The sequence below is a fragment of the Sturnus vulgaris genome, chromosome 2 (assembly GCF_052056855.1).
Source record: "Sturnus vulgaris isolate bStuVul1 chromosome 2, bStuVul1.hap1, whole genome shotgun sequence".
NCBI classification, from domain to species: Eukaryota; Metazoa; Chordata; class Aves; order Passeriformes; family Sturnidae; genus Sturnus; species Sturnus vulgaris.
Window position 1 is genome coordinate 53,827,442 of NC_142244.1, and position 13,648 is coordinate 53,841,089.

A 13,648-nucleotide genomic window follows, 5' to 3' on the forward strand; every position below is an offset into this window, starting at 1 on the left:
TTGATCTCCCAATTTGCCTTTCCACACTAGGTGCACAGTTTAGAAAACCCTAATTATAAACATTGTTGTTACTGCCCCCAGCTGGAAAACAGAGCAGTTTATGTATGAATAAGAGAGATTATCGCCCATCTGCTCCAGCCCATTATTCAGGGATGTGTCATTTTGTATGCTGATGGCAGCCATTACTAGTGCTTTAGTCAAATGACCTTTTTTTTTATAGCTTTATTTATTTACCAAGTTGCAGACTTAGAACCTTTCCCTCTACCTCTTCAAAATGCATGTCGTTTGTTTCAAAACCTGGGCTATGCAGTTAAACTGAGTCAAGGCCAATCTGAGGAGACGTTCACTTTTCTCACAGGCTTCTGTTTCTGGTGATCTGCTCCTCGTGAAGCAGGGGTTTCAAAAGATCCAAATATTATAGCAATATTTATAGGTATATCCAAGTAGGTATAGGAAATGGAAAGACTTTCTTTACTTGCTTTTTTTGGTGTTTGTTTAATGTAAAATAAAAAATGTAAATCAGAGAAAGACTGTAATTAATTAATTGTCATGGATAGCGATTAAACTCCAGGAAGATAAAGCTCATCTGATCTTTCCCACCATTTTATAGAGCAGGTATTAAATTTGCTACTCTTCGTCAAAGTTCTGCTTGACATAAAAGCCATATTTCCTTCTTTAGCAGAAAATTCCTCTAATACTATGAAACCCACAGTCATCTAAAGCTGGGCACTCAGCTCCCATTCCCCCTTCTCCAAATCCAAGGAGCACGAAGAAGGATGCCAAGTGACAAGGGAGATCAGCAGGTTTTGCTCTGCCCTTGCAGGTCACAGTGGGTTTGTAGCCACCACCACGAGTGCAATAGGGTGGAATTAGGTGAATTACAGGTACTGCTGCAACTCCAGCACTTGCAGTGAGAGTCTTTCTCAGTTTTTGCTATCCAGCGTTCAGCTCATGAATTGGATTGACTTTTCTACTTTTTGCCTGAAAAATAGGCTTATCTTTGGGGTTGTTTTGTTTTTCTTTCCCCAGAACATCCATACCAGAAACTACTTAGCCCTCAGTGTGCGCTCAGGGAACCATTAGGCTTTATGGAAAGCGTGCTGTAGCCCGATCCATGCACTTGGTGAAATGACCCAGGGTGGGAGTTTGACTTTACTGGAAACACTCACAGTGACCATCTCTGCTGTTTTGTTAAGGTGGTTACTTTGCTGAGATTTTACAAACCCCTCACAGACAAGTTTTTAAAGCCAGGGTTAGAAAACACAGGTCTCATCGTAAACTTGTAAAAATTTATCCAGCTATCAAAATGTATGTCTTGTGAGTAATAAGGAAAGAGACAGCAAGTAACCACTTGATGGAAATTCCAGCACTCTGGATTTATTGAGGAGGTGTGTGGGCCTCTTGTGGGCTATCAGACCTGGAACCCCCCTTGCCCCCATTCCAGAATGAGCCCCTCCCACCCAGAGCCCCATTTTATTATACAGGTTAAACCAGCTAACAACAACCCTGGCACAGTTACACAATGAAGGAAAATATATTCAAGAGACTCATGCAATATTAAAAAAAAAAAAAAATCAAATCAAAATAAATAGGTATCAGAAGGGTTTTAAAAAGAAAAGAGAAGGAATGCATTGTTAGAAACACAAGCTTACCAGCACATACAATGCATTGTATTTCAGTGAACTTGGGAGAGTTTCTATGCCCGCGTTATGCAAATGCATTGTTCAATCTAAGGTAAGGATTGTGTTTAGTGGGTTTAAAATGACAGTATATAGCTCCACATCTTGCATGGGAAAAGAGGAAAATATATGCTGAGAGCCTGTTGCTGCTCCGTGTGTTTTGAAACAGGAGCACAGGGGAAGCAGATGCCTTAACAAGCAGAGGGGAGGGGGAGGGTGCATACTTCAGCATATCTGTAGATTTTCTATATACACTGTCCTTTTAACTGTAGGGGAGATTGGTACTGAGCATGTGCGATGAAGAGAAAGCTGGCAATGTGGGTGTGAGGGAAGGGTGAAGAAAGGGAATGAGGGGGTGTGGCATCTCAATCAAGATTAAAACGAAACTGATAAAGCAGCATATGGACCGGATAACAAATCAAAAAGCATGTTTATCCACTGAAGGAACTGGTTAATGGAGACTGCCAGCACGTTGCCATGGAAACACTGACTGTTGGCGCTGCACCATCTCATACCTTATCCAATACATTCCTGGTTGTTGGTAGTAGTCCAAAGACCCTGATCTCTTGATGGTAAACCCGTGGTCCAGCTGAGCAGAGAGAAATGGGGCAACTCAGTGGATCGACATTAGGCTAGAGAATTCAGACTCCAGAGCAAGCTGTTCCTTATTTAGTGCATATTTACTGTTTTCACTTTCGCTCTTATCTAACATCCTAAAGCTACGTACCAGAAGAAAAAGGAAAAAAAAAAAAAGTAAAGAAATAAAAGGAAAATATACTAATTCTAGATTTGGTCTTGCCAAATTGGAAGCCAATTTATTCAAACTAAAATGGAGTTTGTGAATAGGTTAGTTAATGCATAATGCATTCATTTAAAATTCTGAAATATCTTGTTACTTCCAAAGACAGTAGTGCCCTTTTAAGTTGCACATACCAGTAATAGAATATTATCTTTTGCAATTAAACTGAGAAGTTTAATAATAATAATTAAAAAACCCTAAATGCAGTGCAACCATCACAAGGAGCAGGCTAGACAGACTACACAAGGCTTAAATTAGACTGCTTCATAATCATGGAAAGTGTAAAGATGAAAAGAATCAGGTTTTGATACCCCATCAATCATGGTAATTCATTTCTAAAAATGCGTTAACCTTGGAGTGTAGGACTACTCAGAGCCATGAATAACATTGTTTATCATTTCAGCTTACACCTCATGCTCAAAAAGATAACAGTAAGAAACTATTTGGTTTAAAATTGCACCAATTAAAGTCAAAATGGAAATGAACTTAACATTGTGTCCAGGAAATTGTGGTGGTGATATTACTTAGGAAAAGAGATCTTTCAAGTTTAGTTTATCATTAGAAAAATCATGTGCATAGGAACAAAGAAAATGTGTTTGTTTCCCTAACCCTTCTGTGCTGCACTAACAGACGGTGGAAACATAATTTAGCTGAATTGCATAAAATTTTTGGGGAAAAAATCTTGACGGAGACACTCTGGCTGCTCTAAAACTGTTGCAATGATTTTCAGATTTTTGCTCTACGAAGGGAAAAGGCCATTCTGTGCTTCAATAAGAGTGTGGCATATATTTCCAATACTGATGACAATTTCTAATTCTAAATTCAGAAAAGCAGTTCAACACATTTCCAGGTACCAACCACTCAAGGGGAGTTAGGAACTAACTGCAAATTTAACTTTTTCTTGATGACTCCCCTGCAAGTGTAGAATTTAATAATTTATTCCATTTCGTTAAAACAATGCCTCTTTCATCTTATTTAGAATTATTTAAAGGATGTTTCATGTTTAAAACCATGGGAACCTTGTACTTAAATTTGTGTTGGTTTAACTACACCGGTCTGCTATTGCCATCTACTGGCTTCCTTGTATGCTGCACATAAAACACACAAAAGGGATGTTTTCCTAAAAAGCAGATCAAAAATATTGCCCTAAAATTGAACAGCCAAACGTTAATTCGGAGAAAATGGGGAGAGTCGCTCCCTAACAAGAGCAGAAACAATTTTGGTGGTGTGGAAATCCCGCCACGAGAAACCCAGCTGTGGACAATGACCACAGGACAACACAGACAATAGATGTGAAGGGATAGTCGAGACACAGATTCAGCTTTTAGACTCTAAGCAAAACTTACAGGCTAGGCTTGGCCTCTCCTCCACACCACCCAAGAAATCCCATGGCTAAAAATTTCACTTGGCATTGGCAACTTTATTTTACAATCGGCAGAATGTGGGCAATGACCCACAAGCTGCCTGCCCATTGCCAGGGTCCCCAGCCTCGGACCCTGTAAGCAGAAGAGAGCTGCACCAACTTTCTAAGCAGCTTTTCTCCTTCTCTGTCCTACTTGTTTACTCTGTATCTCCAGCTGGAGTTTACTCCCATTGCCAAGACAGAGACCTCATTCAACCTTAACAGCAGATTAGCATTAGTCTTTTTCTCTGTCTTAACAATGCCAAAAGTACAGGCACCAAAGTGATGACATACAGGCTAAGATTTAACACTTCAGACAAGGACATATATTAAACGATGCTCAGCTCATACAAGGAATTACAGCACACCTTTGGATTGCAGAAGCATTCTCAAAAAGTGATTTCTGCTCTAAGTCACTCTAGCCACTGTCACTGAAGCCCAGAGGGTACAGCCACAAGGGTGTTGTTTTGTGGCCAAACCAAAATAAGTGGAACTGACATCCTTGAAGAACTGAAGAATAAAATCTGCCCCCAAGTTTTAAAATGGCTAGTTAATATAAGTCTGGTTTTATGTTTTTACTGCAGTACCTTTTATAAACACCATCGCAGGACTAAAAAATACTGCTCCTATTGAAAAGCTGCATGAGAAACATGATCCTGCAAATATTTTGGCACATGTTTAACAGTAATGTGGCCATTCTGACACAGACTGGGGGCACTAGCCCAAACTGTCTCCCACAGAGACTGGTAGTCAACGCCTGCGACAAGAGTTTAAGAACAGGGCAAGTAAAGTGATATTTCTCCTACATACTCTCTCATCAGCAAGCAGTGTTTTTTAGGGACTTGCTAATTCTCTTGCTGTTTTAAAAGCTAGCTCTCCAATTAAAATTTTGCTGGCAAAGCTATGTTGGTTCAGGGGAATTTTTTCCCAATTGACATAGTTACTCTGGCAGAAGTTTTAATGATGTATTATTGCATCAACAGAAAAGTATCTTTGCTTGTATAGTTAACTTTGTTTGAGAAATCATTCTACTACATCAGCAAAGGAACTGCTTTGCTAGGCACGCACATGTTCATTAGGGTAGTTTGTCCAACTGAGGAATCCTTTCAAATATGGACAAACTTGAAGTCTGGACACATGCACGAGAAGTAGGATGTCTCTGCCTTGGATAGACAGAGACAACTTTTACTGAGAATATCACATCAATAAAGCAGACATAAGTCTGAACCAAAGGAATCAATGCAATTTGGACATTGCTGAAGGAAGCAGTAGCCACAAAAGTTGTATGCCAAACACATGTGGCTTCAAACTTCCTTTCAGTCAAGCTGACCAGAGACACATCTTTAGGAACTTAATTTTCATGTTATAGTTTTAATTGGTGCATATAGTAAATACTCCTTGAGATCTTTGAGGTGTGTTACTTTTTACCACTGGAGAAAACAGGTATATAATATCATATCATACCAACGTGAGGACAAACTAAGAACTAAATACCACATATTAGCGAGCTCTGTACATAAACAGAGTTATAATACTCAAAATAATGATAATATTTATCTTTCATACTATTAAGTAAGCTATAGAAACATAAGCACATATTAACACATTTTCACAAACACAGACACAGATGTGTTATATAATATATAGAACGCAACTCTACATATTATATACACAGGCACTCTCTCAAAAAATATGTAAACATATAGGCAGGAACAAACCCCCAGTATTTTTATAGCAAATATAGTTAGTGCATGTCTTTAGTGCCAAAAAATATGTTACAGCATCTATACATACTTTGAAAGCTCTAAATCTAGAGCAGTCTTTGTTAATAGAATTTAATTTTACTTATTTGAGATTTCACAGTTAAAGGGAGATTCCCAAACATAAAACCCCGGTGACATGTCAAATATATATTAAATAGACTTCCAAATGCAGAAACAACATTTAAAGACATTGTTGTTTTGCTTTTGGCTTTCTTTAACATATTATTTTTGTAGAAAAAAACCCACTAATTTATTAATAAAATGGAAATTATCTAGCGTTCTGAAACATTACCAAGACACTAAAGAGGTCTATACTTCCCCATCTCTTCCCGTAATCAAACCACTTTCTGAATTATGTAAAAGTATTCCAAACATTTCTACTTTATAGGCCTAGTTGCAGGATCAATCATGTGAGGATATGAAATTTTCCCATAGACATGATCACTAAAAATAATCTGTTAACTTGCCAAACACTAAGAAATAAATAAAAGCCATTAAGAATATGATTAATCATATGCATTTTTTCCTGATGTTTTGCAGTGGACAGATTCACTACAGTGCCTTTTTCAATTACTCAGGTGTTAAACCGCTGCAAACAATTCCTTGGCAAAGCAACTGGGGCAAATAAAAAAAAGGCGAGGCCAGGGAAATTAAAAACATAAAGGAGGCAAGGGATGGATGAGGACAGAGGCATCATTTCTTGCTTTTAAGCTTTGAAGTCATTAGCATGGAGGATCTGAGCAGTAATTCTCATGGACAAGCGTGCTGGCAGTCCATTCAATAGGAACACGGTTTCAGCTAGTCTATAAAGAACATACCTGCAGTTCAGATGAGCAATGGGTATGTGATGTTTTAGTTGTGGGAGAGTTGCTGCAGTATTATTGCTTAAAAATGAAAATAAATAAATGCTGACTATGTTAGCTGATGACTGAGAAAATCTAGGAAAAGCATGAGGAACAACTTGCTTCCATGTTGAGGACATTCAGGGTAGGAAAGAGTAAAGAAAAATTATGAGATAGGCACAGCTTGAAATTTTAAGCACTTATATCAAGTAACTTTGAGAGAGTATCCATTTTGCTGCACAAGCACTTCACACCTGTGAGCCAGATTGCATGTGCTGAGCTGAATTTATTTCATGCTGATTTAACTCAACACTGGAGGGGCTGAGCTGAGAAACATGAAAGTGGAAACAGTACAAGAAAGTGTACATGTGCAGTCACACCACCTGCAATTTATGGAAGCTGGGAATGAACACTGAGTAATCTGATATGGGAATGGTTACGTTTAACATGTCACATTTTTAGTGACTCTTTGGAGTGTTCACATTACTATGAGTAATAAAGGAAAGCTTACAAACACAAGCAGATGTATCAAAAATGTGAAGGATGTGCATGTTACTATTCAATGGCATTAGTATGAATAATCTCTTCATATGCTGAATGTATCCTGTGTCCATGTATATGTAATACACATGTTCATCTGTGAGGAAAAAATACAATCATATGTGATGTATACTCCACTGAGGATGCCATTGAAACCTCAGTAAAGCTTGGTCAAAATTTTGGCCAAGCTTTGTTTCAGACACTCCAACATGTTCAAACCTAGAATGGCTCCACTGGAATTACAACGTGACAGAAGGCAGCAAGAAGTTCCATTAAGTCTTTACCCCATTAAATACTTCTGCTGACAGGGAAGCAGGCTGTGTGTGGCACTACAATAAAATGCTAAATAATGACCAGCTAAATCTGAAGTGGCTAGACTCCTGCTAACCATGAAGGCAGCAGTGAAGCATCATAGCTCTCTTTCATGTCTTCAAAGAGGAGAGGCTTAGGATGCCATACAGATTTTTAAGTTAAATTTTGAAGCAATTTCCATTTTTAAATTTCCATTTTTGTGCTGTCCTGCTACAGTCTCTGTGTGGATTAAATCCATACAATGAGTCTGCTGCCAAGTAAAATGTCATGATCCCACAATTCAAATTGTTGAATTTAACATTGGAGTTAGGTCCACTGATCTTCTGGCAAAATGTGGAATTGTGTACTGTGTGTACAGTTATATCTCCTAGGGTTGTTAAATAACAATGTGACTCACAAGGAGAATCAAAGGAGAAGCTGTGCAGGATACCAGTCTAACTATGCTTATATTAATTAAATGCTACAATTATCTAAAGATTAACCCTCTCTGGTTTCCTTTGGTGTCCTATACACATAACTGTCTGGTGGGCACATAAATCTGTTTCGTCTGTGTATTTCAGATGCTTACTGCTATGACAGAAACTCCAGCTGCTGTGCTGTTCGGCTTAGGGCCTGTGTTGAAATGCTTCTTTATCTTCCCAGCTACTGAGAGCTGATGTTCATTCTCTGGAAGGCCATCATCCTGCAGATAAATAAAGCAAAATAAAACTTCAGAGAGGAAAGACGAAAAAAGAGGGAATTGTGAGGTGATTCTGATGGATCCCATTGATACAGAAAAGTTTACAAAATGTTTGTATTAAAATATGGGTCAGTCATTGTCTCCATCAATATATATAAGGTACTTACAAGATGAACATATTTTGGCACCAAGCAGTCTCTCTCGTCTTCTTTACCCAATATTTTCTTCTCAATATTTTCTTCTTACCAATATATAGGTAATGTTCATTAATAATAATTGTTAAACATTTCATTTTTCTTTCTACGGTATCTTAATTACCACTACTCAGTTATTTTTATGCCCATTAATATGTCAAAGCCTGAGGATTTCAGATGTGTTTAAGATTCTGCTTACTCATTACATAAATTTAATGATAATGACCTCAAAAGTAAAACGTATCCAAGATAATTCAAAAACAAGAGGCTGGGCTGGGACATTTCTCCTTCCAGCTGACACCCCACTTTGCAGAGCAAACCTGGATACCTGCAGCAAGGCACACTGGCATCGTCCAGCTGATGAGAAACCCCAGCAGAAAGAAGGGAGTCTGTGGTTTTGCAAAAGTCCACAGACACTGAATTCAAGCCCAGGAAAAGAGGAAGTTTTTTTGGAAATTGTGGAAAAGATCCTTATGCCTGAAAAATGTGCAAAAAGTCACTGCTCAGTGAGACTTCCTCACTAGCAGAATATGCAGAATTTCAGGCAACAAATATGCAGAATAGCTGGAATAGGAAACAAAATGTAGAACAGGCAAAATATATGGGGTATCAGGTCACTGGCTACATGCCACAGTCATCCCTAACTGGTGCTGCATGGTGTGTATAGGTATAAACAGCTGAAATAATTCTTAAACTCCACTTAGGCAAAATCCTAGCAGAATAAAGGAAAACGAGACAAGATCAGAATAGTGAAAGATGACAGACACTTTTTTTTTTTAGTTTTCAGACATTATGAGTGCCCCTAAAGAGTTACAGAGCTGCTGCAGTAAATCACAAGTTCAGTGAGCATATGGGAATTTTAGGGAGGTTGGTAGGGTTTGTTATTTATTTAGCTTGGGGAGTTTGTGTTTAGAGATCCCTTACTCACCCCTTAACAAAATGTCTCAGCTGGCAAAATATGGTCAAGTGCATACAGCTGCAAAACACAAAACAAAACAATACAACCCAGTAGCTGATTATTGCCTAGCACTGGGGAGTCCTGGCTCAGTGGTATATGACCCCTAAAAATAACCTGCTTCCCGTTGACCTTGCCTTTCCCAGAAGAAAGCCAGTCTGTAAAGTGAACTCCTCTTCGCAAGAGGAGGGAAGAAAAATAAAATAATTCTCTTGGCTTTCTTGACATGAAAGTCTGCCAAGAGTTCATGTCATCTTGTCAAAAGACTAAATTACACAGAAGACAATAGTTACCAAGACTGTGGTCATATTTTATTGGTGAAGAACCACACCCACAGTTCCAGTGGCAACACACTACAGACACATAATTTGGACTCCAGCTTTTAGATTAAATACTTTCCAACTCAATTTAAGATGCAGCATAGAGATATATCAGAATTCCTCTATTGTTACTAAGTTTTTATTACTACTGTTGGTGCCACCTGATGTTTAGTAGTTCTCTTTTATTCAAACATGCTTTATAAACAAATCAATATGTATTAAATTGGCTCCTAGACTTACTTCAGTCAACAATAAAATAGAAAGCTATTGAGGGTGAGAGATGACAGCTGTTTAACTAAATACAAAACAAGCTGCTCTGCAGTTTTAAAAGGCAAGTGAATAAAACACCATCAAATATCAAATTGATCAGAATCAGCAGGTTAAGTTGTAGAATTGGAGAACAGAGTAAACACTGCTGACAAGAATTTCATTGAGTTGCTGAAATTGGAGGGATGTCAAACCCTAAAGAGATTAACTGTTCCTTTCCCCTATTTCAAGTCTTTCTTTTGGCAGTGGGTTAAGATCACAGAATTTCATCTCAGTTTTAGCATTAATCACAAGATATTTTTTTTAATGGTGACCAGTGATTTTTTGCTGCTCCATCTGGGAACTTTAAGGAGCCATGAGCTTCAGAAGATGTTGACTGCTAATATCCGAAAGAAGAGCTCCTTTGCACACCTCTGAAATGGAAGCAGTCAAAAGAGTTTGAAAACTCTGGCCCAGAATTTGAGTTTTCACATGGACAGTGTAAACTGCTTGGAATGCTAACACATTTTCATTTTTTGTTTTGGGGTGTTTGGGTCTTGTGGGTTGTTTTGTTTTTGGTTTTTTTATTTGCCTCTACAAAATATCTTTAATGATCTATTTGCAAGAATTCAAAATAAAAAAAAACAATAAAAAAGAGGCACAAGGTCTTGTGGTAATTCCAGTAATTGATAAAAACTGTTATCATATTTGCATTTTTCTCTGTGGCAGAAGACATTGCCACTCAAAATAAAAAGAAGTGTTATGAAGATGCAATGAAGATCAGGATTCCCAGACTCCTACTGCCCTGAAGCACTTAGATCCATTTCACAAGATGGTCACAAGAGCTTTATTTTCCAGGTCTAAAAGCATCAGACGAATAGAACATTATACAAGTAACAGCAGGAAATTAGAGTAAATAGAAGTGCTGGAAAAGCTTTTGGTCACTGTTTCCTTTAAGGATTCTAAAGAAATTATTTTTGTGCAGTGTTCCAGGGTGTAACCAAAAGTAGTGCAGCAGCAAAATAAGGAATGTCTTTTAAAATTAATTTTCTTACAAATGTTTAGCTTATTGATATTTATTGCTTGGTTATTAATTTCCTTTGCACACAAACTTCCGAGGCAGACATAGTGAGGGAAAAATATAAAAGCTTCACTAATTCTTTTTAGGCTGGTATGTACCATCTTCCTCCTTCTGCAACAACACATTTTCTATTGATTATTTTAACAGAGAAGGATTTACAGAATGCAAGCCATCCCTTTCAGCATTCACTGCTCAATAATGTCTTAAGAAACATTTATTACTTATACAAAAAACAAGGAGTTTGTCCTGTAACTTGTTTCAGGTTATCAATGCCATTAAAGTTTAAAATGCCAGACCTCAAGCTTCCTGCCTCTTTTATAATTCTTTGGCTTTGCAAAAAAAATTTTAGCAGGTAAAGATTTGGGGTCTCTGTAGGGGAAGTATAAACTGATGGATTTCTTTCCAGGTCTAAGTGTACCACACAGGAAAGATGACTCCAAATAAACGAAATGGAGGGGGCAAAGAACTGCTGCTGAATTGCATTTAGAATTCAAGATCTCCATCTGTGGCACTGGCATGTAGCCAACATCTTTTCAGGTTTTGTTTTTATGAATTGAAAACAGCTGGGATATTATTCACATTGAAACTGCTTTACTGGTCTGACTCTGACCATACCAAGTTTTGCAGTTTCCAAGAGGATTCCAGATATTTTTATTGCAAAAATTTAAACTGAAATGAGCGTTTGCTCCTACTGAAACTGTCAAAGCACATTCCAGGAATCTCAGCAATTTACCAAGTAATCACATGGTAAGCAGCTATAAAGTAGAATGGTTATTTACAATCTACAAAATGGTTTTATACAGTGTAAGCAGTTACAACACTTCTATCAAAGGCTTGATCAAAGAGAGAAAATGTTCCTTAAAACTGTCAAAGAAAACACATGCCTTCTTTTCAAGCCAGCTGTTCTATCTAGTATTTTAGCTGCAGATTTAACACTCTATGAATAGGTTCAAAACTGAAATAAGGAAAGTGTTGCAGTGAGCTTTATCCCAGCTGAAACTAATAGAGAAAGTAAACTCTAGCATTTGACTCCATGGAAAAGTATTTAAGCATTTACCTGTGAAAATTCCATCTGCTATTTCTTCTCAGAAAGACAGTATACACATATAACTACAGGTAACTACAACACATTGATTGCAGAGCCTTTTGTAAACAGGGATGAGTGCATTAATTCCTTGTCCTGAAGCTGGGAAAATGAGGTCCAGGGAAGTTGTTTGACAGACTTGCAGCTGATCCAGCGAGTGATGGCAGAGGGATGTGTAGTTGGATCTGACACTGTACATTCTGCCTCTGTGCATCAACGAGCTGCCCCTGCTAGCTTATCTACTGATACTGCCCAGACACACTTCAGGGAAGTGCCCTTTCTCATGGACCCGCTTAAGCACCTGTTTCAACTCAGCCATGTTCTTATTTCTTCCTATGTGAACTAGGATTGTAGTGCCATCTAGTTAATTTGATGCCCAGTGTTAAGTGCTTCCATGTGTGATGCCTTGAAATGGGAGCAATGTTTGGAATGTGTTAAAGCGCTTTCCTGAAGTGGTCCCTTTTTCCTAGCCTTTTTCCACCCAGAAAAAATATATGGAGGACATAAGAGAATTCAAAAGCAGTTTTGATCTGCATTATGAACTATCTTTAGTGTAATTATGAAGACATAATACTGACCTGTTTCAATTTTTAAAAACAGCAGAAAAAAAAAGGAAATTACAGAATTGTCAGGAATATTTGTTTCACTTACTTACAGACAGAACTGCTACAGGTTTGGATTGCAGAGGATTATTACCAGCATAAAACTACAAGTGCAGCAGAGCTAGACCAAAGATGAATTGATCACCCCATGTTGTTTCTAAGTTGTATCACAGTCACTCTTTAAGAAGTAGTATGTTTAGTGGAAGCAAGTAGATCTTGAACTTTTCCTGCTATATCCTCTAGTTGGCATGAAGTACTTAATAACTTTGTGAACCAAGAGTTATATCCAGACCACTATATTTAATGAGCACCAATGGGATCATCCTCCAAAAATGTATTAAATTCTCTTTTGAGTCCATTTACACCAGTTCTCTACACCACCTTCTGGCAAAGGGTTCTACATGTCAACATTGCACAGAAACTCAGGAATTTGCCAAGATGCTTCAGAAACCAGAGCTCAGGTTTTTCTAGCAGAGGTCTTGAGGGTTAAATGTCTTTAGCCCCCAGTCCCTCTCCCCTTCTATCCTCACTAGCAGTTACTACTAAGGACAGGGAAGCAGATCCTCACGTCACTTGCTCACCACTGCCATTGGGTTACTGCCAAAGAGCTGCACCTCTTCTTTTTCATGCATCTTTTTCCTTTTTTATGGTGCAACAATTTTAAAAAATGAAGTATCTGGGGGTGCCATTAACATTTCAAATATACTTTACAGAGAAAAAGGAAGATTTTTGACCACTTCCTTAAGTGGTGTAAGCAAGTGACATTTCAGTTATCTCAGCAGCAGTGTGCAGGTGACACTGTGGGTGACTTGGCCTCTCCCTGGCTTCCGATACTCTCTTACATCCCTTCCTCTTCAGCACTTCAGAAATCTCCACACCTCCTCCTCCCATGGAGACTGAGGGACCCCTCAATCACCACAAGGTGATTATAAATCACCTCAATTGCCACAAGGCATTATAAACTTGACAGAACACTATGTCCAAGGACAGCCCCTGGCACCAGGGAAAATATTTCAGCTGCTTGAATGTCATCTTCAAAATGAAAATATTTTCATCATTGTCCTGGATCCTTGCACTCTTCATACACTACAGAAGGGCTCTGCATGCAAATAGCATTTACAATTTTACAAAAGGGGTTTGGGTAATAAGT

The 13,648-nt window shown here is 38.2% G+C and overlaps 1 protein-coding gene across 2 annotated transcripts in view; it reads right to left on the bottom strand.

Annotated features, from left to right (window-relative positions):
- The window catches only part of DCLK1 (doublecortin like kinase 1), a 224,924-nt gene that overhangs the window by 7,890 nt on the left and 203,386 nt on the right, over window positions 1-13,648 (bottom strand). The window contains exons 16-17 of one of the 2 annotated variants that reach the window (XM_088159568.1): window positions 7,906-8,019; window positions 2,195-2,268 (exon numbers count right to left, since the gene is read on the bottom strand). In XM_088159568.1, the coding sequence (XP_088015694.1) occupies window positions 2,195-2,268; window positions 7,906-8,019 (188 nt within the window). The remainder of the gene's footprint in view (window positions 1-2,194; window positions 2,269-7,905; window positions 8,020-13,648) is intronic. The other variant, XM_088159567.1, reaches the window with a different exon arrangement.